Source organism: Molothrus aeneus, chromosome 3, assembly GCF_037042795.1.
Source record: "Molothrus aeneus isolate 106 chromosome 3, BPBGC_Maene_1.0, whole genome shotgun sequence".
Classification (NCBI taxonomy): Eukaryota; Metazoa; Chordata; class Aves; order Passeriformes; family Icteridae; genus Molothrus; species Molothrus aeneus.
In genome coordinates this window covers 39,734,678-39,761,142 of record NC_089648.1, presented here as the reverse complement: position 1 = coordinate 39,761,142, position 26,465 = coordinate 39,734,678, and the positions used below count along the sequence as shown (strand labels likewise).

The following is a 26,465-nucleotide window of genomic DNA, read 5'->3' as shown; positions in this document are numbered from 1 at the left end:
AAGTTGCATGGCAATGTCCCACACTATTAAAAGTTTCTGGCTTGTTGCCTGTAATTAGAGATTTGCCAATGGCTTAATATAAGGGAGTTCTCTTGTACTCTGTTCCATTTTGAATTTGCAAATCTATATAATATAAAAACTAATGTTGAGCTCATGTTATCAGTGCTTTTTAAAAATAAAGGTCAATTTTAATCCATGAAAGAGTAATATAGACAATCAAAGGGTACTTCAGGAACTGGGAATAAAATGGGACTATGAATTTGGAGGAAATAAAACTGGAAGATAAGAATAGAAAGTAGCAGAGAGATAAAGAGTGTGTGTAGTTTTGATACAAAGACATTCGGCATCCAGATTGTCTGCTGCTTGATTTTTTAATTTTGTTTCCATCTACAGGCTCTTCAGCAGATGCTGTAAAGACTTTGTCTCCACAGACTGTCCTCTGCACATTCTTGGCACATTTTCTCATATTATTTCTTATAAACTGGGTCAAAGTAGTTAAGGAATTCTTTGTGTGACCTTGACCTGTTAATCAATTGTAAAAAGACTCCACAGCATCTAATATGAATGCCTGAAAGGACACCTGTAGTTGTGCTTGTATTCTAGAGGATTTGTTCACTATGAAATCCTAAAATTTCATGACGTATCCAAACTATCCTCACATCATTAAAGGCAGCATTATAAAATAGGGATCAGCAGAAACCAATCTGCTTGAACCAGTGAGATGACCATAATGAAATCATGAAGACAGGATAGAAATATGACCTGTTCTCAGATCTAGTCTTATCTGACTCTGTAATGATATTTAGTGGTGTACTTTCTCTTTCAGCCTTTTCCCACAGAAAAATTAAAAGCAGAGAAGGAAAATCCTCTTTACTTTTTGGCTGAGTGACTGGCATAGTCTCCCAGAAGAAGTATTTTTCAAAACCATGGTTTTCTGGGCTTCAGTTAGGATTTCTTACCTCCAAAATGAATGTGGCACTAGTGGGTTCCATGGGCACATCACCCTACTCCAAAAATCCTTTCCCTTGCAATCTTCAATAGAAGCAAGAAAGCATGATTTGATGGGAATGATTAATATCATAAGGAGTGACAGATCATGTCTAGGCAACAGGGCAGATGGAGGAATTCTGGTGGTCCATAGTTCTCTGCTTTTTTCCCCAGTACCCTGGTGTATGTAAACAGTGTGTTTCTCTGTACATATTCCTGACAGAAACTGGGACAGCTCTGTGGATGGTAACTGCTATGCAAATTTTCCTAGAATCACTGCACCAAATTTTTATATTTCATTGAGTCTCATTAACAATACAATTGCTGCAGGGTTTACACCTCGAGGAATTGTTATAGGAACTCTTTTGGGAATGGTGCTTCATATAAGATTTAGTCCAGATGATCAACAAGTGGCAGTATGTGCTGGAAATCAGATCTACATGTTAAGTGCAAAGGTGAGATAGCGTTCTTTGTATGGTATTGGTATTTCTTTTACTTATTCACTTTCAAATAAAATCATGATACAGAAATGTTAGTAAAATTAAGCAAAAACATTCATTTTGTGTCATAAAATAAGTAGGAACTGCCACTTGATAATGCATCACATATCAGATAGAAGGCTATGTTTAAAGAGGTGAAATGAAACAGTATCTCAATAACTTAAAAGTAGAAAATATTCTTAGGTCATCTGAAAAACTGTTCCTGTATCAGTCAGTCTGAAGAAGCAAAAGTAATGTGTAGTGGCTTTGCCAGCAGGATGGTATACAGGGCTTCAGTTTCAATAATAGAAATCTTACTGAATTATATTTTGAAAACAAATCTGACAATGCTTTGCAAGAGTTATTAATTATCAAAACACTTAATTGCCAGTTTTATGTTGAAGTCCATTCTGGTTTTATTTTTGACTTGTTTAATCACAGAATGAGGCTGTACTAGCTGAATTGGATGGACACTTGGCTCCGGTGACTGCTGCTGAATTTTGCACATGGGAGAAAAGTATGCTCATATCAGTGTCAGAAGACAGAACCTTTAAGGCAAGGAAATTGTAGAAATGAAATTTAAAAAGAATAACTTAGTGAATATGTGAAGTATTCTTCTTTATTCCCCTTTAAATATGCGTTGAAGATTAAGTAAAAAATATATTTGACTTTATGGAGATAAGGACATTATTCTTCGAATTGCTTGGGAAATTACAATAAAAATTAATTACTCTTTTTTAAAAGAGCAATGCAGGTTTTGTATATTCAAAACTTAACACATTGAAGTATTAACTTCAGTGATTATTATCATCTGGCAAATAGATGCGTTGAAGATTAAGTAAAAAATATATTTGACTTTATGGAGATAAGGACATTATTCTTCGAATTGCTTGGGAAATTACAATAAAAATTAATTACTCTTTTTTAAAAGAGCAATGCAGGTTTTGTATATTCAAAACTTAACACATTGAAGTATTAACTTCAGTGATTATTATCATCTGGCAAATAGAAATATTTTTATTAGCTTGGCTGTAACTGAAATGTTTCAGGTATGCTGAGCTGAAGGAAAACATTTCCCTTTGATTCTGATGATATAAATTTGAATTTTCCTTTTTGGGATTATTGGACTGGCTTACTGTATGCAATGCACCTCTCTCCTCTTTTCTTTTTCATGTATGCCTTTTCGTAAATTGACTAAAATCACTGAGAGATCAACCTAAGAAAAATTGATACTTTGTGTATCCATATCATGTGAGTTTGCCCTTTCTCATCAGGGATGATTATCAGTTGGAGAAAACCCTTCATAAATGGAAACAGGTGCTGAAAAAAAAAATTCTTTCCTAAGAACATCACTTTGAATGCCTCCATTTTTCTGTTTTCACCAAATGATGGCTGTTAAAAGTTGTGTTTTCAGTAGGTATCTGAGTAGATACCTATCTTTATATCTTTTTAATTTTTTTAATCTAAAGGTGTGGGACTATTCTACCAGCCAGTTAATATATCAGTCAGGAATAATAACAGGTACTTTTTCTATTTTTAAATGTATTTTTGCATAGTAAAAACCTCCTATCTCTAAATAATAATCTATGATTATTATAGAAGTTTTGGGTTGATTTAGTGAAAATAATTCCTGTAGACAAGGTAACAGTAAACATACTATCCTTTAAAGCCAACAGTAAATAGTTTTTCCTTTAATGTCTACTTCCCAATGGATAGTTTTAGTGTACTTTCATAATTCTGCAAACCATGCCACAGCAGCTTGGGTGACAGGGTTCAGGAAACCACTGCAATAGCAGCTTAGATGATGGGCAGTCCAGAGACCTGCAAACACAAAGCCCTCAGCAGCACAAAGGCTGAGGCACACAAAGCTCTGTGCAACCATGAGAACTGCAGCAAGGGCTTTTTCTCCCTGTCTTTATAAATAAGAAGATTCAATTTTGAATGATGTATTTTAATTAAATATCTGATTTGTGTTTACTCTATAAATGCTTTTCTTTCTTTTTTGAGCAGCATTTCCTTTGTTAAGTCTGCTAATTGATGAAGAAAACAAACAGATTATCACTGGATGTGCTGAGGGACAGGTAAGAATTGTTCATTAAACTCAGTCTCTATGTCAAGAATCAACTATTATTGATGCTTCTGTCTATAAAAAAGGTTCACAAGCTGCCTAAGTTTTTTGAATTGTTAAAAGACTTATTTTAGTAAGCATAATTCAGTGCTTTTAGTGTAAACCACAAAAGGTAAATAAGACCTCTATTACAACACAGAAACTTCTTCCTGAAAACCAGGAAAACTTGTAAGAGCACAATCAGCGATTATATAAGAAGAGCACTCTGAGAGGCTATAAATATATCTGTTTTAAAAGAAAAAAAGTGAAAAATAGGATTCTCCTATTTTGGCCAAAAAAAGGAAATGCATGACAATTAAATGGAAGAGGCTCTGATTTCAGCATGTGAGAATTCTAATAAAAATGTGGTAAATGTGAATATCCATTTCACCACTTTAATGGTAAGAATATATTTACATGAAAATTTCCAGATGTTTTTCTTCAGTGTTACTGTTCCGTAATTCTGAAGAAAATTAAAGCTTTACCTGTAGCGGTGTCTAAACCGAGAAATGTGTAAATGAAATTCATGACCCACATGACCCAATGAGCAATTGCATCCATGTTACCTGTGATTTTTAATTGTGAGAAATATTCTATAAGGAGCTTTTTTCAAAACACATAAACATGTGGGAATTAGATGTACAGCTCAAACTGATCATTGCTGCTTTGATTATCTTTAACAGTCTTAGGGATACATATAATTGGAGTTCTTGTCCAAGGTGAGATGCCTTGGACAAAAGTTCACTAATTACATCTATGGTTTTAAATACTGGATCTTTAGTTTGTATTCATGTACGCTTTATCCTTATTGCAATTGCTTTTTCTTTTTCTTGCAGCTTTGGATCTTCAGTTTAATCAGTGATCATAATTACCGTTGTGTAGCACATACCGACTTAAAGAAAGAGCAAGAGAAATTCTGTAATAAAGTGTGGAAATCTGGCCAAGAGATAGGTAGCACAATGCTCCTAGAATGCTCTTTATGGTAGAGTCTAGTTGTTACTGGCTGCTGAGTGTGTGCTTTTTTTTACCATGATAATTTATTGTAAGTGGTAGACTTATGAGTCTTAGACTGTGACATGGAATTCTTACTGAAGCTGATATGTAGTTGGGTATTGGTATATCTGGAAGGAATTTTGCATGTATGCATGTAATAAATTCTTGGCCAGTGCATTTGTTCATGAAACATTACATCATGTGCAGTATTAAGTATTTGTTTTGATTGAATTCATTGTCCAAGGCCTCAGTGAGAACAGAACCAATACCTAAAAATTAATCCCTTGTCAAAATGCAGTACTATTTCTCAGTTACCTTTGAAGTTGCTTTGGTTCTATTTTTTTCCTTTTTTTTTATCTATAACAGTGCCTTCATAATGTGATATTTCTCTGGCTGTGATATTTCTAGTGGTGTTACGTGGAGTACATATAAGTCTTTATAGGCTGCCCTGGTAACCCCAACAGGGTGATTCCCTGGGATCAGACTGGTTTGATTGTTGCCTTGTTGTGCCTTGGATGGCCATGAGTAGGTGACAGCCTTGGTACAATGGTGTGGTGGTTTGACAGGAAATGTGTTTTTTGAGATGCTGTGTTTTTGGCCAATGGATATTCAGGCTTTAATATTGGCATTTAACCTGGCCATTGGGACATGGACACGCCTCTGAGAACACGGGGTTAAAAGCAGAGCTCTCCCCTGGGAGGGCCCTCTTGGGTTTCCGGCGGGAAAGAGTTCGGGTCTCTGCCCCGGCCCAGCTGCTGGCTGGGCAGGGGGAGGGGAAAGCCATGAGGCCGAGAGAGGTAGGCCTGAGCCCGGGGGTGGAAGGGTGGAAGAGAGAGAGAGAGAGACCGGGAGCCACCAGGCAGCCTCCCTGAGAGACACAGAGAGAGAGAGAGAGAGAGAGAGCCGCTGCCTGGGACTGTAACCTTGAAGCTTGATAAACATGGGCCTGTGCCGGCAGCACGGCTGGGACGGAGAAGAAGGAGGGGGGTTCAGCCGGCCGCTTGTAGGAGCTTTTAACCCCTTTTTGGAGAATGAGAACTTAACAGAACATTGACCTTTCCTAGAAGATAGAGTGGAAGATGAGGAAGGAAATGGGCCAGTGTGAGAGAGGTCTGGGCGAGTGAGAGATAGTAGAAGAGTAGAGAAGAATCCTAGTGGGAAGAGATGATGGAGTGGCTTTTGCTGGACTCTTTTTGTATACCCATGGACAGACCCATGTTCCTTGTGATACAGAGACTGCATTCTAGGGGGAGGCAATGGCCTCAGAACCAAGAGGGTTCAGTGTTGATGCCCCTCGGCCCCAGGGGGTGAAAAAATATGGGGGGGACAGGTGTCCCAAAGGAGAGATTGTGGGGACAGGTGTCCCAAAGGAGAGACTGTGCCTTTTTTGGATCGGGACAGAGCATCCTTAAAAGACAACCCTAGAAGCAGCTCTGGTCTGTGTTCAGTGGTGAGAGCACTGGACATGAAAAGGAAGAAGTCACAATGGCAGATGTACTCCGGGTGGTGCCACGAGTGACACGGAAACACACGAGGCTTCAGCTGTGTTTCCAGGGGAAGCCCATGGTATAAGAAGGACTCCTCTCCTCTTGATGAACTGAGGATTGATTGTCTAAAAGGTGGTGCTGGACCGAGAGTTGGTGATTTGAGGAATAAATGTATTGTGTTGGAAATTTGGTGGGGGGAGGAGGAAATGCATTTGTGAGGTTTTCATTTTCCCTGTGTGTGTGTTCCTTTTTATCTGTAGTTGTAGAGTAGTTAATAAAGTTCTGGTTCTTTTTTCCCTAAGTAGGAGCCTGCTTTGCTTATTCCTGGTCACATCTCACAGCGGAAACCAGGGAGAAGGTATCTTCATGGGGGCACTGGCATTGTGCCAGTGTCAAACCATGACAAATGGGAGGTCACCCTCTCCCTGGTGAGGTGCAAACCCCTGTCCCCTCAGCACTGCTGTGGCTTTCCTAGGGAAAGGGAAATCTGGTTTACCTTGCTTGCACTTTTTCTGGATCAATGACTGTTGTATTCTTACCTGCCTAGGGGTCCAGCTTCCATAACCCTGAAGTCCTAACCTAAGGAGAAAGTCTGCTCCATTTCTTGTTATTTAAAATCTATGGATCTGACTTTCATGTTTGAAAGAGAGTGATGTAATATCTGTATCTAATGCTGAATTTGGTGCTAGTAGTTCCTGAGTGTGAATTACGCATGCAGAATGGATTGGAGACTCCTTGGGAACAGGGAATTGAGGTGGATTTTTATCTTGCCTTTGGATTATGTTGTAACTTTAGTCTCAAGACAATTTTCAGGCTAAGTGGAAAGGTACCCAGCATATTTAAGAATTGTTGGAATATGGCTTTCAGTGTCACTTCTTGAGATGAAAATGCCTAAAACCTGCAAAATCCTTTTCAGTCCATAAGTAGGATCTTTGGATTTTTGTCTCTAGGTATGTGAAAAAACCTCACGTAATAACAAGGAAAACCGGCTCTTAGGAAATATCCATCTTTTGAAATAGAAGTTTCTTGGGTGTGGTCTTAGTTTTTCATGACTGCTACAAATTCTCTCTTCAATTCTGTCTGTTTCCCTTATTTCATAGTATTCTGATAGCTGGTATTGTTGACTTTCTTAGGTGAAGGGCAAAATAATTCCAAGCTTTGCAAAACAGACAACATGAGACCAGAAGGATCAGTGGAAACATCATTGCCTATCCTCTTAATTGAGCATTGTGACTTTTTTGTATGTTTCCATAATGAAGAAAGCATGTAAGTCCTTTAAAATATCACCTAGTATTTGAGTCAAATTTATTTCTTGGAGTTCCTATTGGTTCTTGGATTATTTTCACTGCCAATTTGTACTTTTTGAAAAATGCAGTAGGAAAATCAAATAATGTTTTTAGTGATCTGCAAGTTTTAGTGGCCTACTCTTAGGAAGATAACGTACACAAGCTGATACAAAGTTAGAATTGGGTTTTATTCTGAAAAATAATTATATAAAAATGTCATTGAGAATATCCATTGTAACATCTATTGATACCAGCTGATCAGGGAGGATGAGTTAAAAAGTAATTAATAAGTCAAATTTATTTTGAGTTTGCTTTTCTAAAGAAATATCTCATGCAGCCACTGTGTGACTGTGTCAGTTTGTCTTCCAAGTTTAAATAATTTTTGAACTACATAACCTGCTCCAGTCAAACTTCTGTCAGAGGGACAGATGTTTCAGAACATGATGCTTTTTCTCATTCCCATGGAATTGGTTAGCCAGGTAGAATTAATTCTTACATTGCATTTCTTTCCTGAAGAGAAGTTTAACCATATTATCAGACACTTGGAGATCTGTTCAGGACATTCCCACAAGATCTGTCTCAAATAACAACCTGTTTGTGTTGCATTTTATGATTGTCACCTGTATAAATTTCTCAGCCACACCATGTTTTAGAAAACTCTTGTCCTAACCTTTGCTCTGTGGTGGATTATTCAGGTCGAACCGATTAAACTCTGGTTAGATATATAACTTTTGATAAACAAAGAAGAAAAGTATCCAGCAGTACTGGACAATTTTGGTTGTCTTTATGTTAATTTAAGTAATTATTCACTGTTATTTTCATGCTACCTGCATATTTAGAAGTACCACCATTGAGAGGAAGGAAGTGGTGATTTTTAAGATGCACATCTCAACCATATTTTAATGCAGTGACAGCACTTGAAGGTCAGATGATGAATTATTACAGTCTGTCTTACTGCTTGTATAATATCACTCTCAAAGCATCAAAGCTTTGCCTTCATCACAACTGTAAGTTTGGTTTGAACAGCAGCATATCTTTAAAGATGACAAGTTTTCTGGCAATAAAGAATCCACCATGTCCCTAGTGAATTTGTTCCAGGAACTGATTTGTTCAATTTTGCTTCTAGTCTGAATTGCTGTCTTTTAATATACAGGACTTTAGTATGTTTTTCACTCTGATAGTCCAGTGCCAGCCACTATCCTGTTCCTTCCTTGGACAGCCAATTACAACTCATGAACAAGTTGCCTCTGCACTTCCAGATAAAATAGTTTGTACCTTGTAGAAGGCATGTTTTGTGTAACATTTGTAACATTTGCCTTTGGAAATTTCTGAAACTCAATCTCATTTATTTTTCAATCCCCTTTTGGGACATGGTTGCCTGAAATGGATCCATTTGAAATCCAATGGATTATTTGAAATAATTTTCTGAATTGAGATAACATCACTTTTGCATTCCCACCTGTTACTGCTACACAGTGTACATCTAAGGTCTATTTGTTCTTTCAGCTATCACATCGCAGCTGAAGGTTTTTTTCTGCTTGTAAACAACCATGGCCATTAAATTCTTACTATTAATTAAGTTCCATTATATTTTGGGTTGAGAGGTTTGTGTTTATAAAAATTCTTTTCTATTTATTTTTTAAAAAGAGTGTATTGGTTTTAGAAGATGCTTCAGATTTATCTGAACAATTGAGCAATCCCTGATATACTGCTTTTCCTGCCTGCAATGAAAAGCAACAATGAAACATTTTTGGAACACTGATGTCCAAAATTAGGCATCTCACACTTTCCTAAGCTTTTTGACATTGAGCAATCTCATCACAATGGATTTTATTATTTTAGAGTTGGAGTGAGTTAAGCTTCCTGGATATATCACTTTATGGTGTTCATAATAACTTGGTAGTGACACTTTTTACATAATTCAAAGAATTTGCAAATTAAATCAGTCTGTTACTGCTGCAATGAAAGTAATGCAAACCACAAATAAAATTATTCATATCATATAAAAGTATCACAAACCAGAAATGAAACTGTCTATTCCAGTCTGCTTCTTAACAGATTTGACTGTATACATTTGGGTTTTTTTTTCTTTAACTTTTTTTTTTCTGAATAATGTTACAGCTTCATATTTTTCAATATCCTTACTTCAACTCTTGTGGTCTGATTTTAAATCAAACTAATAAGTCTACTGACTCCTATTTGGAAAATTTGTTAAAATGTTGATGCCAATTTTTATTTATTGTGGCATCAAAAAATTTTTAGGTTTTTTTGAGAATGACAACTGTTATTTTGTTACAATTATCTTATGCTTGATAATATGTTTCTTCTGTGAGGCTGGTAACTGAAATTAACAAGCCCATTGGTTTACTCTCTGGTGCTTGCAGAAGCCGGATTTCATTACCCAGCTGCAATAGTACTGCCACTAATCACAGGCTGAGACAGACATTCCAGACTTGCCTGGGTTTTTTTCCCCTTCAGTTTGTGCTGCTTTTTCTCTTGTACTTTAATTATGTAAAAACATACATTGAATTTCCCTGTGTTTTGGGTGTTCATATAAGAGTGTTAAAAGTAAATTACGAGTGGATTTGTCTCTTGGTATGAATTTCATTTTTGTGTATACAATGCTTTTACAGCATCTCCCAACTCTTACAAACCACAATAACATTTTGAAGAAAAGTATTTCCTGTGCAATTTTGGATGTGCCATGAAGCACTTACATGAATCAAGGATTGTGTTCTGCTCAAGGATTGTGAAAACTGCTCTCCAGTTTTCAAAACTTCACCAATTTTGCTTGAAACTTTGAGCTACAGATTTGGAAAAAAAAGCTTTAGATGTAATGTATTTTTTCTGTGTGTGCTTTATTATTGTTGCACTGGGACTGGGCAATGAGAATTAAAAACACCGATTTTTGTTTGTTGTATGGTAGCAAGAAAATCTTCTTTATCCTACTCAGAGATATTTTTCTCCTTGTTTTAATAGATATTCTTCCCAGAATACTAGCTATTTTTGGATTGGAACCTCTACTGGCTTGTTAATAATTAATTTGGCAAACTTAGAATTGGAAGCTCTTTTATCTTACAGAGGTATGTTTAAAAGATATATGATTACATGATAATGAGATTGCTTTTGTTATCTGACATAAATAGTGTAAGAATAAGGTTGTGAAAGAGTAGAATACAATAGAAACCAAATGTTTTTAAAAGTGTTTTTTTTCCCTAATAGGTTTTGTATGTTTTCCTGGCCCTGGTGATTTTTCTCAGAAGAAATGTTCATGCTAGATCTCTGTAGTGGCTAGCCATGAATTTTTATTCAATTTTGCAGTTCATAAGTGTTAAATACAAGTGTAAAATACAAGTTATTCTACTCCATTATAATTTGAGGGTAAAATAGAAGTATATACTCTGAAGAGAATGGGTTAGGGTCATGTCGAATTAGTATGAGTGATTTTTTTGTGTGTGTCATAGAGATAGGTTTTTTGTTGTGAAATGCAGGTATTATTTTATAGTACTTTGTTCTTCTTGATAAAGATTACAGTGATCTCAGCATTCAGATTGCCAGATCATGTGCATTAACAAGGAAGGCAGCTAATGGAAAGGTGAGTATACAGTAAATGTTGCTTTAATAAATGTCAACAGTTACAGTTATTTTCCATAAATATTTACACATTTTGCTAACAGATTAGTGCACAGATTTGTGTTATTTAATATGACTTACATGGTAATTTCTTTGAAGAGGCTTGATTCTTCATCATGGAATCTGCTACTTTGAAGCAGATTTTCAAGGGTTATATATAGTCTAAAGTGATTAATAAGGAAAAGGTGAATTGTTACAGTGTCCAGGGTATACCTTGAATGTCAAGAATGACCATTGAAGAAGCAGAGGAAATCTTTTATGGGGAAAAAAAATTGTTATAGCTTGTTTTTCAAAAAAATGTTAGGATGTGCTACTTCTGAATCCTTCTAAATAATCTGTCAAAACGATTTGGGTTGTGAGAAAATTTCTGTTGAAAGCCACTAAAAGTGATTTTAAGAAAATGGAAGGCATTCTTATCTATATACTCCATTTTTGATATTGCAATTTTCCTACAGAGGTAAGCTCAATCTAGGCTACATATTTAACATAGAAGTCTTTTGCTTTAGATTAGGATTTTGTTTAAATTCAGCTCTTAGCATGTTCTCATCATGTTGCTGAAGTCATTCTTCCATGTGTACTTCTCACTACTCGCTGCAGAATTGTCTCCAGTGTAGGTGGTGTTGGAATTTCTGTCACTGTTATGTATGTAAGTTTGTTAAAACACATTTAAGCAACATAGGCATATTCTTGAAGGATAGCTTTAAACACTCTACCACTTAATGCTCTTCATGACTAAATCCATGGATATTTTTGATTAATTTTTATAAATTTCAGAAATTGATTTTATTTTACACTATAAATGCATTATGTTTTGAACTTAAATTATTGAGTAAATGGAGTGTTAATTTATGGTGATTGCTGCAGGTTTTATGCTTGATTTCCTCGATGTTTGAAGATATGATTGCTGTGTTGGAAATTAACCTTGCTGCATTGGTGAGAACTCAGCACAGTGATTTTCTCCCATGTGGAAATGAGAAAAGTCTATCAGTTATTGCCAGGTACAGAATTATTAAATGTTTTCTCTCCAAGTTGGATGATGAATTTGTTTATCTGGCACTACAGTGTGTCATATGGTTTTCTATAGTGCTGCTTGTTGACATGGTTTGATTTTACTTTTTTTTTCTTATCATGCTTTAGTTGTATTGAGAGGGAGAAATCACAGAATCAAAGAATGGTTGAGTTTGGAAGGCACCTCTCAGGTCATCTTGTCCAACAACCCTGCTCAAGTAGAGCCACTTGGAGTCATTTGCCTATCACAATGTCCAAACAACTTTAGAATATGTCAATGGAGGGAGATGCCACAACCTCTCTGGGCAGCCTGTGCCAGTGCTCAATCACACCAGTAAATAAGTGTTTCCCAGTGTTCAGAGAGAACCTCCTGTGTTTCATTTTTTATGTATTGCCTCCTGTCCTGCTGCTGGGTTTAGGGCACAGAGCCTGGCTCTAGAGTCTGCTTTACAGCCTGAATTGCTACATGGGCTTGTTCCTCCTCTGCTGCAGAACTTTGCCTTTCATATTGTTTAGCTTCACAAGGTTGCTGTCAGCCCATTTATGTAGACAATAAATGTCTCCCTGGATGACAACACAACCTTCTGCTCTTTAAGACACTCTTCTCAGCTTTGAGTCATCAGCAAACATGGTGAGAGTCACTCTGCTCCCTTATTCAGATTACTAATGCAGATTTTGAATGGAATTATTATACCCATGGAATCATATGGAATGGAGTTGTAACCTCTGGGTTACTCTACTAGTTCCTGCTTTCCACCTAGATCTTGATCATTACAAGATCAAGGTCTGGTCTTGGTTGTTCATCTGGTTTTTAATCCAGCTCAGTGTGTGTTCATTCAGACCACAGTTCATCAGCTTCTCTGTGAGGTTCTTATGGGAGACAGTGTGGAAAGTTTTACAGAAGTCAAAGTAGACAATATTCTCATCTGCTTTCCCCTCATCTGCCAAGACACTCATTTTATCACAGAAGTTTATCCAACTGATCAAGCATGACTTCCCCTTGGTGAATCCCTGCTGGTTGTTACTTTCTTGTCCTTTATGTCCCTAGAAATGATTTATGAGAAAATGCTGACATTTTGAAGATGAAAGAACCTCCACAATATACACTGAAATGCAGATTTCAGTGCTTAAAATAAAATCATCAGTTAATGTTCACAAAACTGGAATCCAGCATGTAAAAGCAATGGTCTGTGAATTGAGTCAGGGCCAAGGCTTGTCTGTGCTGCTGAGTATCTGAGATGATAGCTGATCCACTATGCCTAACTTGTTTTTGTTAAAATCTCATTGCTATTGCGCATGTACACACACATGTACAGACAAATAACTAAAAAGGAGTTTTGGCACCTTTTTCTAATCTGACATTTTTGTTCATTGCATTGATCAATTTTTTTGTGCTTCATTTTATAACTTAGGTGTACTTTATTAGCAAATTCTCCATTGTGTAAAGGTTTAAAGAAGAACATGAAAGGACCTTCCAGTAAAACACTTGGTAAGTATAAACCAACTCTGAAATTAATTAATTAAGTTATATTTTTAAAAATAGTAGCTGACTTCCAGCTGGCTTGTGCCTAATACAATCAGTAAGTTGTTTTTTGGTTTAAATATATATTGCATTATATTTTTACTTCAGTAGGAAGAATTTTAGACTTCTGTTAATATTTCATATCATACATATGCAATTGTAGTTAAAAATTATGGTTCTAAGTATTTTTATTTTTTCAAAAACCATTGTCTGAGAATTTTCTTTGAATTTTAAAAGTGTTAGAGTGTTGAAGGTTTACATTCTTGTAAGTCATTCTTTTTCTATAGCATGCAGTAAATTTTTCTGTATAATTTGTCACTTCTTTCTTAACTTTGGTTATGTAATATACCAAAGAGATGTTTTGGTATATTTTGTTGTTCTTAATAATCTTTTGCCAATACTATTAGGATGTTTAGGAAGTTAATTTTTGACTCAATATTCTACTGCTTAAAAAAAGAGATCTGATGTCCAGTTGCCATTGAAGCACCTGTAGCTTTTTTTGGTGAGCAACAATAAAATTAAAAAAATATTTTAAAAAATGTTTTCATCCTTACCATTTGCATGTATTGTGCCTGTTAGAATATCAAAGGTTATATCTCTAAGGTTTCGTGGTGTTTTCAGAATGCATCTACAGAGTTTTGTCTAGAATTTCAGGCTGCCTTGGACACCCAGCACTGACAACTGTGCTGCCTTTGTTGACATCTCATGATCAGATAGATAAGTGCTGTAATGAAATCCTTTGGTCTCTTAAGGTGTGTGGTACTGGGAGCTTCTCAGGAAGGGCCTTTTTTGTGCCTCATTGCTGCATTAAGAGAAAGGATAGTTAGTGGCATTTGATGGGACTTCTACCCTCAGGATAGGTAAATTGTCCCAATCCATCTGGGTTTTTTCCCTTGGAATATCAACAGAATTTCCCCCTTTACAATGTTTGTTTGTTTGGTTTGTTTCTGCTGAGATGAAATATTCAGTTTGGAGCTGAGGGGTGCCCACTGGGCTTCCTAGTACAGCACTGGGCATGCAGACATTACCCATGACCTGAGCCCTGTAGGAACACAAATACTTAAAGGTATCCACCAGTTAGCTGGTTAATGATCTTTAGATCCATTCCTTAGTCCAAATATAGGCTGTGAATGCATTATAGCTAACACATACAAAGGCTAAGCAGAGGCACATAGAAAACACATTTTCTAACTGAAATGAATGGTGAAAAAAGTGATTCAGAAGAGTGTTCTTGCTGCTTCAAAGTTTAAAGTTCCTACTTACTCATGTAACTGGAGGAGGAATGTTATACAATGTAACAGTTCATATATCTTTCCTTTTCTCAGTAATCATTATCTTAGGGTGATTGGTCATTTATGTGTTTTGTAACATAAGGAAACATCAAGTATTTATATTGTGCAAAACCATCTACTTTCACTGTAAAAATATAATGTTAAAAAACATTTTAATGTAAATTAAATTATTTTCCTACAGGAGTGAAGAACACAGTGAAGGATAAACCATTGGTTTTCCATAATAAAATTAAGTCATCAGGATATACAGCAGCACCACGGTCAGTAGAAATATTACTACTTTCCCTGTCTTATTGGTGTGTGATATTATTTCACATAACTATGTAGTCTTATGATTGTGAAATTAATCACCTGTGAAAAATAGTTATGGTGCTATCAAAGAAAAGAATTTTAAAAACCAAAATGTTCACAGCTTCTGGCCATTGTCCAACTTCCTTTTGAAATCCATATTTGGTATCCTGATTCTTTCATCTGGCTCGACTCTTGTGTTTTCAGCTTGCAGAAAGTATTGTCTGAGAACTTTTTTTGTATGAATTTTGACTTTCAGAATATGCTACTCAACAAATAACTCACAGAAATCAAGGTCCAAACTCAGGCATTAGAATATTAGACATTTATATTGTCATCAAAGTGTAAATTCTCTTTTCTATTGACATTAGCCACAGATGTAAATAATAAGAAGGGAATAGGATTGCTTTTGCTTGAAAAAAGCTGTTTTTCCCATGCAAGGTTTAATATTTCATATAAGAGTGTATGTTTTCTCTCTCATAGAATGGCCATGTTTTCTCCAAATACTAATCTGAAAAAAAAAGAGGTATCAAAGTGGAAGACCAGTTGTAAATGGTAGGTCATCTAATGATGGTTAAAGGAGGAACAAATTAAAATAAATTTAAGAAATTAAAAATGCTTCTGTCATTGGAACTTTTTAGTAAGGGTTGCCGCTAGAACTAAGGCTTGGTAAATTTGATATAAAAATTTATCCCTGCAGCAAGTGATTTGGTTTATCAGACTGAATTAAACTTGAGTGCTTCATATAAAAGAAAATATGCATATCTATTTTCTTAGATTTGTGTTGGTAGGAAGAACAGGTGCTAAATATGGTTGGAAGCTAAGTCCTAACATGTTCTTAAGCTGCAGTTCTAGTCTGAAAAATAACTGAATGTGGCACAGGGAGAAGTGATTTGAGATCATGTCCCTCATTCACCCCTAAAAATCTTGTTACCTGAAGTCAATGCAAACTTACTCCAATGGATTTAAACAGAGTGTGTGCAATAGTATAAATTGACCAGTGGAATCTTTATCACTGGTCAAAAAGAACAAACGTTTTTCTAAAGCTGACATTTTCATGTTAATTTTTATGGAATGTTAAATGGGGATATTGCACACATTTTTTCTCTTTACTCTTATATAGTTTTTCCTTTAAGTAATACAAACATGAAAGTAAAGAATTATTGATGCCATAATTTTTCTTATTTAAAAAGAGATGTTAAAGTGTTAAGAAACCCACTTAATAGCTCAAGACTAAGTTTTTGTAAACCTTGCACACATAGGAAGCCTTTACATGAGTACTTCAGATAATTTCAACTTTGTTTTAGCACTGTTTTATATAGGTTAAGCTACTTAGTATTTTAAGTTGTGTGTGGGTTTTTTATTTAAATTGCCTTTTTTTTTAGCTAATATTGCATTTTTCCACAAGGTCTTTGTGAACAAGGTAGACTTGACATTCTTTAAATACTTTTGTGACTTAAGAAATTCTTTTTTTGCCAGACACTGTTAATTCTTGATCTTGTGAATTCATACCTCTTACTGGTAGGAGTAGTTTAAATATAATAATTTAAAATGAATTTGGCTCCAATATTGGATTTGACATATTTTTTCCCAGCAAATATTTATATAAAGTTGTTTAGAATAATTCCCAAAGCACATTAATTTCATAACTGAAATGAAGATGTACTAATTTCTTTCTTTTTTCCTTCTTTGAAGTAAAAATAAAGAATATCCATTGGAAAGTTATCCTCCAATCAAATATGAGAAAGAGGTATCTGTTACTTGTAAACCAACCCCAATTTTTTCTGTTCAATATTCTGGTAAGTACAGGCTTTATAAAAAGTGCAGTTGTGTCAGTGTGAAGAAAGAAATTAAAAGTTTGTGTGGCATAGTTTCTAGAGACTGGAGATTTAGTGTGGATAAATCCACAGAAAAGTTTCTGACAATACCATATACTGTTTGATCATAATTTTTTATCTTGCAAAACCATGCAAGCTGTTGCTACATATGCAACAGGATTCTATTTCTGATTTTATGTCTTATTTCCTTTTAAATTTATTCTTTGACTTTCCCACTACTACTTGAAAATTAAGAGTTCTTTCACTAAGGAATTTATTTTCTAGCACATTTACTTAGTTTCATTAGGGTGTATAAAATACTGAAGTTCTGTTTCAAAACACTCATATTTCTTATATAAATATTATTCAGTTATTGTAAATTGAAATATTAAAAAAGGAATTCTCCTATGTGACCCAAAGAGAGGGATTTTTCTTAACTGTTTTGGATAAATGACTCTTGCAATAGGTTTAGTCTGTTCGAATGTAAATATGATTAAGCAGAAAGCACTTCCTAGATTTGCAATCAAGCATTCTACCACATATATAATTATGTCAATCTACACCATGCAAGGCAAAATATTTTCAAAGTATTTAAAAACTTAAATAACTGTAAGTGTTTTGAAGATAAGAACAACTTTAATCCTCGGGAAATAAAAGCAATTAGATGCAATCAGTGACTTTGCTAAAATATATTCCATCTCTGTTCCCTAGAGAGTTTTGCTATTATGTTGTAAGTATAAATCTTCTTTTAGTTTGAGGAAGAAAAATCTTTCTCTCTTTTTCTCTTTGTCTCTCCCACACCCATGCATGCACACACAGGCTTAAATAACCCAAGTAAAGCAAAAAATTCAGATTTTACTTTTTTGAGTTAAAAAATTATGTTATTTAGAGAATATGTCCGGACCAGAAGTGAATTTGCCTACAATCCTACCAAATTCTGCAACACTGATTGGTGATGTTCATAAAAAGTTAGTGTTAAACATATTAAATGAATATCTGGGTTTTGTTTTGTTGTAGTGACATACATGATTTTTATGATTAAAAGAAGTAGCATATTAGCTTCTTTTTGCTTTCAGATGTAAATTATTAAATGCTCTTCTTTGTAGGGGATGGAGAGCTGCTGGCTTGTGGCCAGGGTGACAAAACTGTGCTGATATTCAATTCCAATCTCATTGATGTGCATAGTATTTTTTCAGGTAAGTTTATGAATTATATTATAAAAGATATGAGTTGAGTTGATGGTTGAGTTCAATCTAAAATGGCATGGATTCCACTTACATCACCCTAATATCAAGAGAGAGGAAATATTGATGATTCAGGACGTAAAATTTATTTCTCTGATTGCTTAATTTGTCCTAGAATTAAAGTGACTACCAGGTGTTCACATTTCTCAATTTTTTGTGGGGTAAGAAGAAATCTATGATGATATATACTGAAATCTTCATAATGATGTATAATATGTATTACAGTAATTAAAGGGAAAAAATAAAGGCAATATATTGCAATAATAATGCATGTGTATATTATAGCAGTATGTTCTGATAGTTTATTAGCCAAAAATTGACTGTGATGACTTGGCAAAAGATGTGTTTGCTTTGCAACTCCAGACTTCTAGAGAATAACCATTTAAACAAAAAGGGACTATTCCTAAGAGGAAATCCAAAATTACAAAAGTGTATGCATGTGTAAACATATATGCTTTTAAATGAGTCTTCAACACCAGATTATGTCTAAATTTCTACAGGAACAATCTGTTAAATTTTTAATAACTATAAATGTTATGGCTTTAAATCGATCCTGCTGCATGAATTTTCTGTGAAATCTCATAATGGAAAATAAATGTTTTTTACTATTTGGCCCTAACAAGTATTAAAATCAGACATCTTAAAGATAATTTAGAGAATTATTTCTCAGTAAATAACTCTGAAAACTGATTTGTGGAAACAGTTTTTCTTTTTGAGTAATTTTCATTATATTTAGTGTAAGAGGTGACATTAAGGAGGCAACACTACTGATATCATCCTTCTTGTGTGAGGAAATTGATGAAAATGTGCCTTGTGGACAAAGTCTTTTTTTTCTACAATAGGAAGTTCTTAAGTTTTTCACTGACTTCCTTCATTGATGCCTTTAATAATTTTTGTCGTTTTTTTTTTTAATAATGCACAAGTCTGAAAAGCAATGTAAACCATATTCTAACATGTATATAGTTCTTTCCAAAAGCAACATAAATGTTGAACTCCCAGGTAAAGTAATGCATGGGATTAGGAACCACAAACCATTAGTTGCCTGCTTGTTTCATTCACATCATTTTTCTGTGTTGTTCAGATTACCATGCAGTCACTTGTTTACTTTCTACTTTTGATGTTCTTGTTTTAGTACTGTCATATGTGATAACCATGAAGCATTATTGTCACTTAGAGCTGCAATCAATGGCAATGTAAAATTTTCTTTTTTTTCAAGAAATGGAAATTGTATCTATTCTGCTAAAAAATTTCAGTTTCAAGGCAGCATTAACATCTGAATATTCTGCTTATCAAAAGTCATGGCTCTATAAGGCAGCATCAGAGGAATGGTATAACAGCAGTTTTGCTGTTAGCCTGATTTATTCAGCCTTGTTCCCTGAGGGGTTGAGTTACAGTTTTAAGCAGTTCTGCATTCTTCTTCAGTGGTGACTCTTCAGGTGTCTGTGTCCTGTAGTGAAGTGCAGGTGATGTTGAACAGCTGTATAGAGTTACAGCCAGCATGGCCTTTCTGAATAAGTCTCTTCACAAAACCAGCTGCTATTCTTCTCAATGTGCTCTAGTGCTGGGGAGCCCTGAGTAATGCCTGTTTTGAATTTTACTGGGCTCTTTCAAGCCAGCTGGCATCTCCTTCACTGTGCTTTGGGACTCTGGGGCCTGGAGAGTAGAGATTCTTAAGCTTTTTGCGTGGCTCTTCCAATTTTCCAAACCTCAGATTTTCCTAAAGTTTCTCAGGTTCCTTACTACTTTGGTGAAGAGTTTTGTATTCTGTTGTGGTTTTCTTTTTTTTTGTTTGTTTGATTGGTGTTGTGTGTTGTTTTTTTTTCTTTAATGCAGATTATTCAAGGCTTCCAAATATTTTTAGGAAATGAAAGCCTTTAAATAAATCTTTCTGTTGTGAACAAAATAAGAATAATACTTATATGTGTATTTGAGCAGTGCCTGTGCAATTTTCTGGTGAAAATTCTACAGCTGTTTGGTAACTGGGAATTAAAATACCTATTTTATAAGAATTTTTGTAGACATATGTCTACAAAATGAAATATCTCAATTGCTGCGATATATTTAATAGCTTCCTGTAATTTAAAGCAAGCTATTTTTTAATATGAAACTTTCGTTGAGTAAAGATAAAATATGCACAAGAGGGCAGCATAAGAACTTTGAATGTTTTAAGACTAGATGAAATTCATTAGACTTCATCTGACAAATTGCAGTAACATGCATCAAAGTCTGTAAAACTTGATTGGCATGTTCTTTTTTGATCTTTTTTATCAGCTTCAACATAATGTTGGATCAAATTAATAATTTTACCTTTTGACTATTGTTTCTGGCTTTTAAAGTTTTTTTAAAACTTATCTTTTTTTAAAGATAAGTTTCTGATCTTGTTTTTAACAAGCCATTGAAGTGGCATGCTTATTTTATTTATATGCCAAAAATATCTAGCTCAGTAATAAAAGGTTAATAAAAAACCCCAAAATATTTCAACCCTTTTTGATGTCTTAAGGGGTTTCCAGACCATGTTTAATATAAAATTTCATTATAATATAATACTCAGATTTTTTTTCCAATACTGAATCTTTGCCTATATTTAATTTCAAGGATATTTCTTGAAAGTGCTCTTCCAATAACTTTGAAAAATTAGAGTTGGAATTATCTTTGTCTGTTCATTAGTGAGAGACATTTTCTTGTGTTTTTTGGTGGAAGAAAATGTCAATAGCTGGTTTACTGTTACCAGTTTTAATCCAACCATTTGAAACCTGTACTTAGAATGTATTTTAATGTTGTGCATAATTACATTAAAATACTACAAGTAACTCTAGAGAAATTTATTAATGCAAGACATTATTATTTTTATTAGGTCATGATGGTGCAGTTAACTCTGTTGGCTGGAGTCATGACAGGAAGTGGTTAGTTTCTGCATCAGAAGACAGAACCTTAAGGGTCTGGTCAATCTGCAATAAGGAACCTGCCCTAATTCTGGTAATTGGAATCTACCATTCATTTGGTCACAGAGAACACTGTTTTACACTTTTATCTACTTCTGTTTTAAAAGCTTTGTAGAAAGAACCAATTTCTAGAGCTACTGAGTGGTGACTCCCACTGATATAATGATCTGGGTGATCTCCATTGACTCCAAATTAGGTTTTTCTCATGATAATTTAGGAACAGAAAAAATCAACCTTGTTAAAAAAAAATCCCAGTGGACACGTCTGGAAGTTTTGGTTTTAATGTCTGGTCTGTATGTAGTATTTTCATTGGCTCAGCTTACTTGACTTTAGTCCATTCCCAAATTCAAAAAGAAGTTCAGAGTATGAAGCTAGATTGTATTAGATTCAATTGACTACAGATATACTGCCAGCTAATTTAATTAAATCTTCTTTTTTCAGAGTAATAGATGTCAAAAATAAGAAGGGCCACTATGTAGAGTTTAACCTCCTGGCCTATGATCAGGATGACAGGGAGGTTCTGTCTTAACATCAGGAATCTCAAACAAAAAATATTTATTTGACTCTATTCTTAACAAATTCCTTTATATTTCAGGGTAAAGAGAAGTTCCATAAGACTGTACGCTTTGCACAGTTTTATTTTATAGATACATTTATATTGCTGTGTTGTGGAGCTGAATTTCATCTCTTAAGTTTCCATCTAGACACAACCAAGGATGACCTAAAACGGTGAGTTCATTAACAGACCAGTGAAGTTCTTGTAAAGTTTGATCTGCAATTTTGTGTGTGGTGAGGTGAGGTGAGCTGAGGGGGAAAAACTATTACAGAAGATAAAAAGCTGAACAAATAGTAAAAGCTACTTCCAAAATATCTTAGTTTTGAATGGAAGAACAAAAAGAATTAGGGCTGCAACACTGAAGTCTTAGTTGATATTGTGAATGGTATGTTTTGTCTGTTGATGGTATTAGTCAGTATTGGACTGCATCCTTAGATGGGAAAAGCTGGTCTGTTTTCTTCCTCTATTTCCTTTGTAGTTTTGCTGCTGCACAGAAAAATGTACTAAGCACAAGCTTAAATATGTTTAGGAATAGGAGTGCTTTCCTGGATTGAGGCATGAACCTGGTATGTGGAACTTCACTGAAATGTTAAATGGTCATACAGAATTATGTAATAGTTTTCTTCCATAATCCGCTTACCTAGTTTGTTTTACTTGTTAATTCTTAGTTTATGGGGATATTAATAAACCACTAAAAAGGTAACCCAAATTGTTACATAAACTTCAATTTCTAAGAGATGAGAACGAATGTACAGTGTCCAGCTCAGTGTGTCCACAATACCTGCCTGAATTTTAAATGAGTTGCACTTAGAATTGAAGATATACAGGACATGTAGCAAATGCATTGTGTCAAAAAAAATTCCTTAAACATGATAAAATTCTGTTGGTTTTTTTTTTTTTAATAATGGGTACTCTTCTATATCCCCCTCCCTCTGTTACTTTGGTTCAGTTTTCTCATAACTTGTATTTTATGAATCTCAGTTTACTCTTGGTTGATTTGCTTTTTATGTGAAATTCTACCCATGTCATGCCCTGTGAGGTATTTATCTGTGTAGTAGTCTGCAGTGTAGAAGAAAGGTATTTCAGCCAATTCAAACAATTGTTGCAAAAAACTTGCATTTGGGAAAATCTTAACTGTTTTAATCAGCTTCTTTCAGCATGGTAAATTGGACCAGAGGAAACTTCATACTGCCTTTATTAGATTGTACCTATTTTATCAGTCAGCTTATTTAAAGTTAGCTTGGGTAGATTTACTGAAAAATAGAAATAAATCATTTGCTCTTGAAGTCTAGTACAGTTTATTTTTTAGTTTATTTAAAAAAAGTACTTGTGGAAACTACAAAAGATTCTTGGATTAAATTGCAAAACACTGTATATTATCTTCTGCTTCACCATCACTACTAAAGTGGTTCTGATGTCCATCTGAAAAGATCAGCAGATCATTGTTAGAGAATAACAATGAAAGGCAAAAACCAAGTCACTAAGCATTTTTCTTTTGAACAGATCTGGCTGACAACCATATTGCTTTTGTCAAATGATCTCAGTTTTGCAAACTTCTAGCATTGTTGGAAAGAAACAGTAATGATTCCTACTGCACGTCATGCATGGACTTTTGCACTTTCATTAGACAGACGTGCTAAAATGCAAGTATGATATTAACTGGTACACAGGAGTTACTTTAACACTGTGCAGACAGTGTCCAGCAATGGCTAAAACCCTGGTGTGTTATCAATGCTATTTTGATCTCAAGTCCAAAACACAGCACCAAACAAGCCACTATGAAGAAAATTAACTCCATCCCAACCAGACCCAGTACAGTTGTTATTGACTCTCTATTCTTTCGGTGACTTCTATGAAAATCACACTCTTCTTGCCCCACATATCCATATCCATGGAGTTCTGTTTTCTGTTTACTATAAGAATAGATCCATGTTGCCTATGTGGATCTATTCCAGTAAACAGAAAGTTCTAATTATATTTAATTACAACACAGTTTTGAGTTGTCTAATAAAAAAGTCTGAAGCCATTTTAGAGGTTTTGGCATGTTTGCCACCTCTGCATGGAGCTGGCAGGTAACCCACAGGACCCTAAAAAGTTTTGTGTTTATTGGGAAGCAAAATTTCTTTGGTACTGTGTGATCAGTCCCTTATTCTCCTCCCATCTAAATGGAAATTATTGTTTCCTCACTGTTTTCATTCTTTTCTCACTGTTTTCTCCTCATTTTCTTCCTGATTGCCCTATCATCAGCACATTAAATGCTACACTGAAACCAGTGGCATATCTGCTTTCTGAACATAGGTACTTGACAGACTTTAATCTCTTCAATATTTTCAGTATACATACAGGATTATTTTAGTGCTTCATGTTGATGGAAAATCAGTCTTCTGTATATGAATATCATGGGTTGTTTTTCATCTAAATGAGTTTGGTTACTAAGTTTTTAACAGGGTTCAACAATAAGGCAAAAGATCTGTCACTTTAATTTTTAATAATGAAAGAAAGCATTTTGATTTGTGGTTCCAGTGGGTGTTAACAAATCATAACTAATTTCATTAACACAAGCATTGATTTGATATTTTTTGCAGATACAAACAGAGGAGTGTTTGCAAATTGGTACAGAAATTTCCCATGACTTCAGCAATGGAGATTACCAGCCTTTCAGCAGTAAATGAGTTCTATTCTTGTATCCTTTGTATTTCTTATTTTCTTTGTAGTTCTTTGGACTTAATGACATGGGCATCAGCTAAAGTAAGTAGCATTTGATGAATTAGTACTCCTTTTCTATTGGAGTAAAAAACTTGTAATTTTTTGTGATGTTGAACTTCATCCTTAGACATAAATTTTTAGTGCTGTAAGATTTTTGGTGTTGCACATAGAGCAATAAATACAACAGAGTTTATATATATGCTTATTTATCTGTATTTTTAATCTGTTTATATGCTTTTTTTCCCCTTTGGATAAGTTTAACTTTAACACAGAGAACTGAACAGATATTGTACTTACAGCTGGCAGCAACCGAGCGTTGGAAGTTTTTGACCTCAATGCGGGCTGCAGCACAGCAGTGATACAGGAAGCTCATGTTAGATCAGTCCATCAGATCTGCCAAAATAAGGTATATTCTTTATTGAATTTTATTTCTAATACCACTACAACATCATCAACAAAGAAATCAGAGGCTAAAAGTAGAATTGGTAGTAATCAGTAAGTTTTTATATGTTGGGGAGGATGGGCAAGAACATGAGTCTGTGTGATAGGTCCATACAGATTTCATTTGTTCTCTAGTGTAAAGGAGGGAGCAGTGAGACTGATTGAGTCATCTTGCTATTAGAGAAGTGTTTATTATCTTTTGCCTTACTTGTGCTAAACTGTATTACTGTAGTCCAACAGGAATTTTTCCTTATGTAAGTGTTCTCTTCTGAAGCTCAATCTGACACCGTGTGATTTATTCTGAAACTTTGGAAACAGCAATAAAAAAAAGTTCTCAGTACTACAATAGAATAGATGACTTAAAACCCCTCATCCTTTTCTTTTCATCCTCTTTCTTTTTTTCCTTGAAGACTGATTTGAGTATTTGTAGTTTTTATGGTAGCATATGTTCTGGAATGCCTGCTGTGTTAGGTCTGGTTGAATGTGGTGCTCCATTCCCAGTTGGAAAGTCCTTGCTTCTGTGGGTTTAAAACAATCCTTGTTATTACTGTTGTAGAACTCTTTGTGGGTTTTCCTTATAGATGTGATCTGGTAAAACACTTAAAATTGTGCTAACTATTTCAGTACTGTTTGTAACACATATAGGCTTAAAGTTCTGGCTTTTCTTTTTGCTGGGTCAGCTTAGTGCCTTCAGGTTATTTAATCAAGAAAAACTCTAAAGCTGTGGGTAAGTACTCACTTGGGAGAAAAAACTAGATGTATGTGGTAGAGCAAAGAAAACTGACCATTTTGAGGGACATTTTTACATCAAAGTTCTCTATTTTTTTCAGTTATATAAAACTAGTACTTAAGATAAGTCAATAGGAAAATTACACATCAACTATTTTATTACATCGGGTAGTTTAAACCTATTAGAGCAAATTAGACTTATAAAAATGTGCAGAATGCTGTGTGCAAACTACATCATGTTCAAAGTATGAAACACACTGGAATCTAAGGTTCTCTAGTGATGAGACACGGTTCAATGGAAACAAACCTGTGGAGAGAAACAGTTCATTCTGAAAATCCAGTGCCTACACCCCAAAATTTATGAAGGCTTTCCTTTGGATTATTCCTAGTCTCATTGTGTGGACTACATACTCATTTGTGATTGCAGTATACATATTCTTGAAGTGCATTTTCTTCTTTAGATTCATGCAAATCAGTTCTCATGTTCCAAGACTCTTTTGTGATTCCACTTGGATAATCGTTAAGTGGGCATAATAATAAAATTTACTCTTTAAATTAATAAAAAAGCAAATCTATTTTGAGGTTGTGGTAGATTATAGGGAAAGTATGTTCCAATTATATGTTGGAGAAACCTGTTAGCAAATTATAAAATGCATAGGATATCATGGAAGCCTAGATGATCAGCATGATGTTCTCTTATATTTGATTTTAGACAAAAACAGCTGAAGCAAGTATATATAATTTGCCTTGTAATGACTTTGATTTTAAATTTTTCTTTTGATCTGTTCTAGAGATTGTCTGCAGTTGCCAAACGAAATTAATCTCAGCCTTAAGTATTTTGATTAAGATTATCATAACAGTCCATTGCTTTTTATACTGAATTTTAAGAGACATAGTAAAATGAATTGAATGACATATCAAAATCATCTTCCTGTCTTAGAGTTTAGA

The 26,465-nt window shown here is 34.7% G+C and overlaps 1 protein-coding gene across 1 annotated transcript in view; it reads left to right on the top strand.

The window, feature by feature from the left end:
• Positions 1-26,465, top strand: part of WDR27 (WD repeat domain 27) — a 92,068-nt gene that overhangs the window by 2,153 nt on the left and 63,450 nt on the right. Inside the window, exons 3-20 of the mRNA XM_066545647.1 lie at positions 1,318-1,442; positions 1,908-2,021; positions 2,936-2,987; positions 3,477-3,547; positions 4,410-4,524; positions 7,187-7,319; positions 10,319-10,422; positions 10,867-10,934; positions 11,837-11,970; positions 13,393-13,469; positions 14,976-15,054; positions 15,566-15,637; positions 16,778-16,881; positions 18,006-18,095; positions 20,998-21,119; positions 21,681-21,814; positions 24,227-24,324; positions 24,632-24,753. Of these exons, the coding sequence (XP_066401744.1) occupies positions 1,318-1,442; positions 1,908-2,021; positions 2,936-2,987; positions 3,477-3,547; positions 4,410-4,524; positions 7,187-7,319; positions 10,319-10,422; positions 10,867-10,934; positions 11,837-11,970; positions 13,393-13,469; positions 14,976-15,054; positions 15,566-15,637; positions 16,778-16,881; positions 18,006-18,095; positions 20,998-21,119; positions 21,681-21,814; positions 24,227-24,324; positions 24,632-24,753 (1,814 nt within the window). The remainder of the gene's footprint in view (positions 1-1,317; positions 1,443-1,907; positions 2,022-2,935; positions 2,988-3,476; positions 3,548-4,409; positions 4,525-7,186; positions 7,320-10,318; positions 10,423-10,866; positions 10,935-11,836; positions 11,971-13,392; positions 13,470-14,975; positions 15,055-15,565; positions 15,638-16,777; positions 16,882-18,005; positions 18,096-20,997; positions 21,120-21,680; positions 21,815-24,226; positions 24,325-24,631; positions 24,754-26,465) is intronic.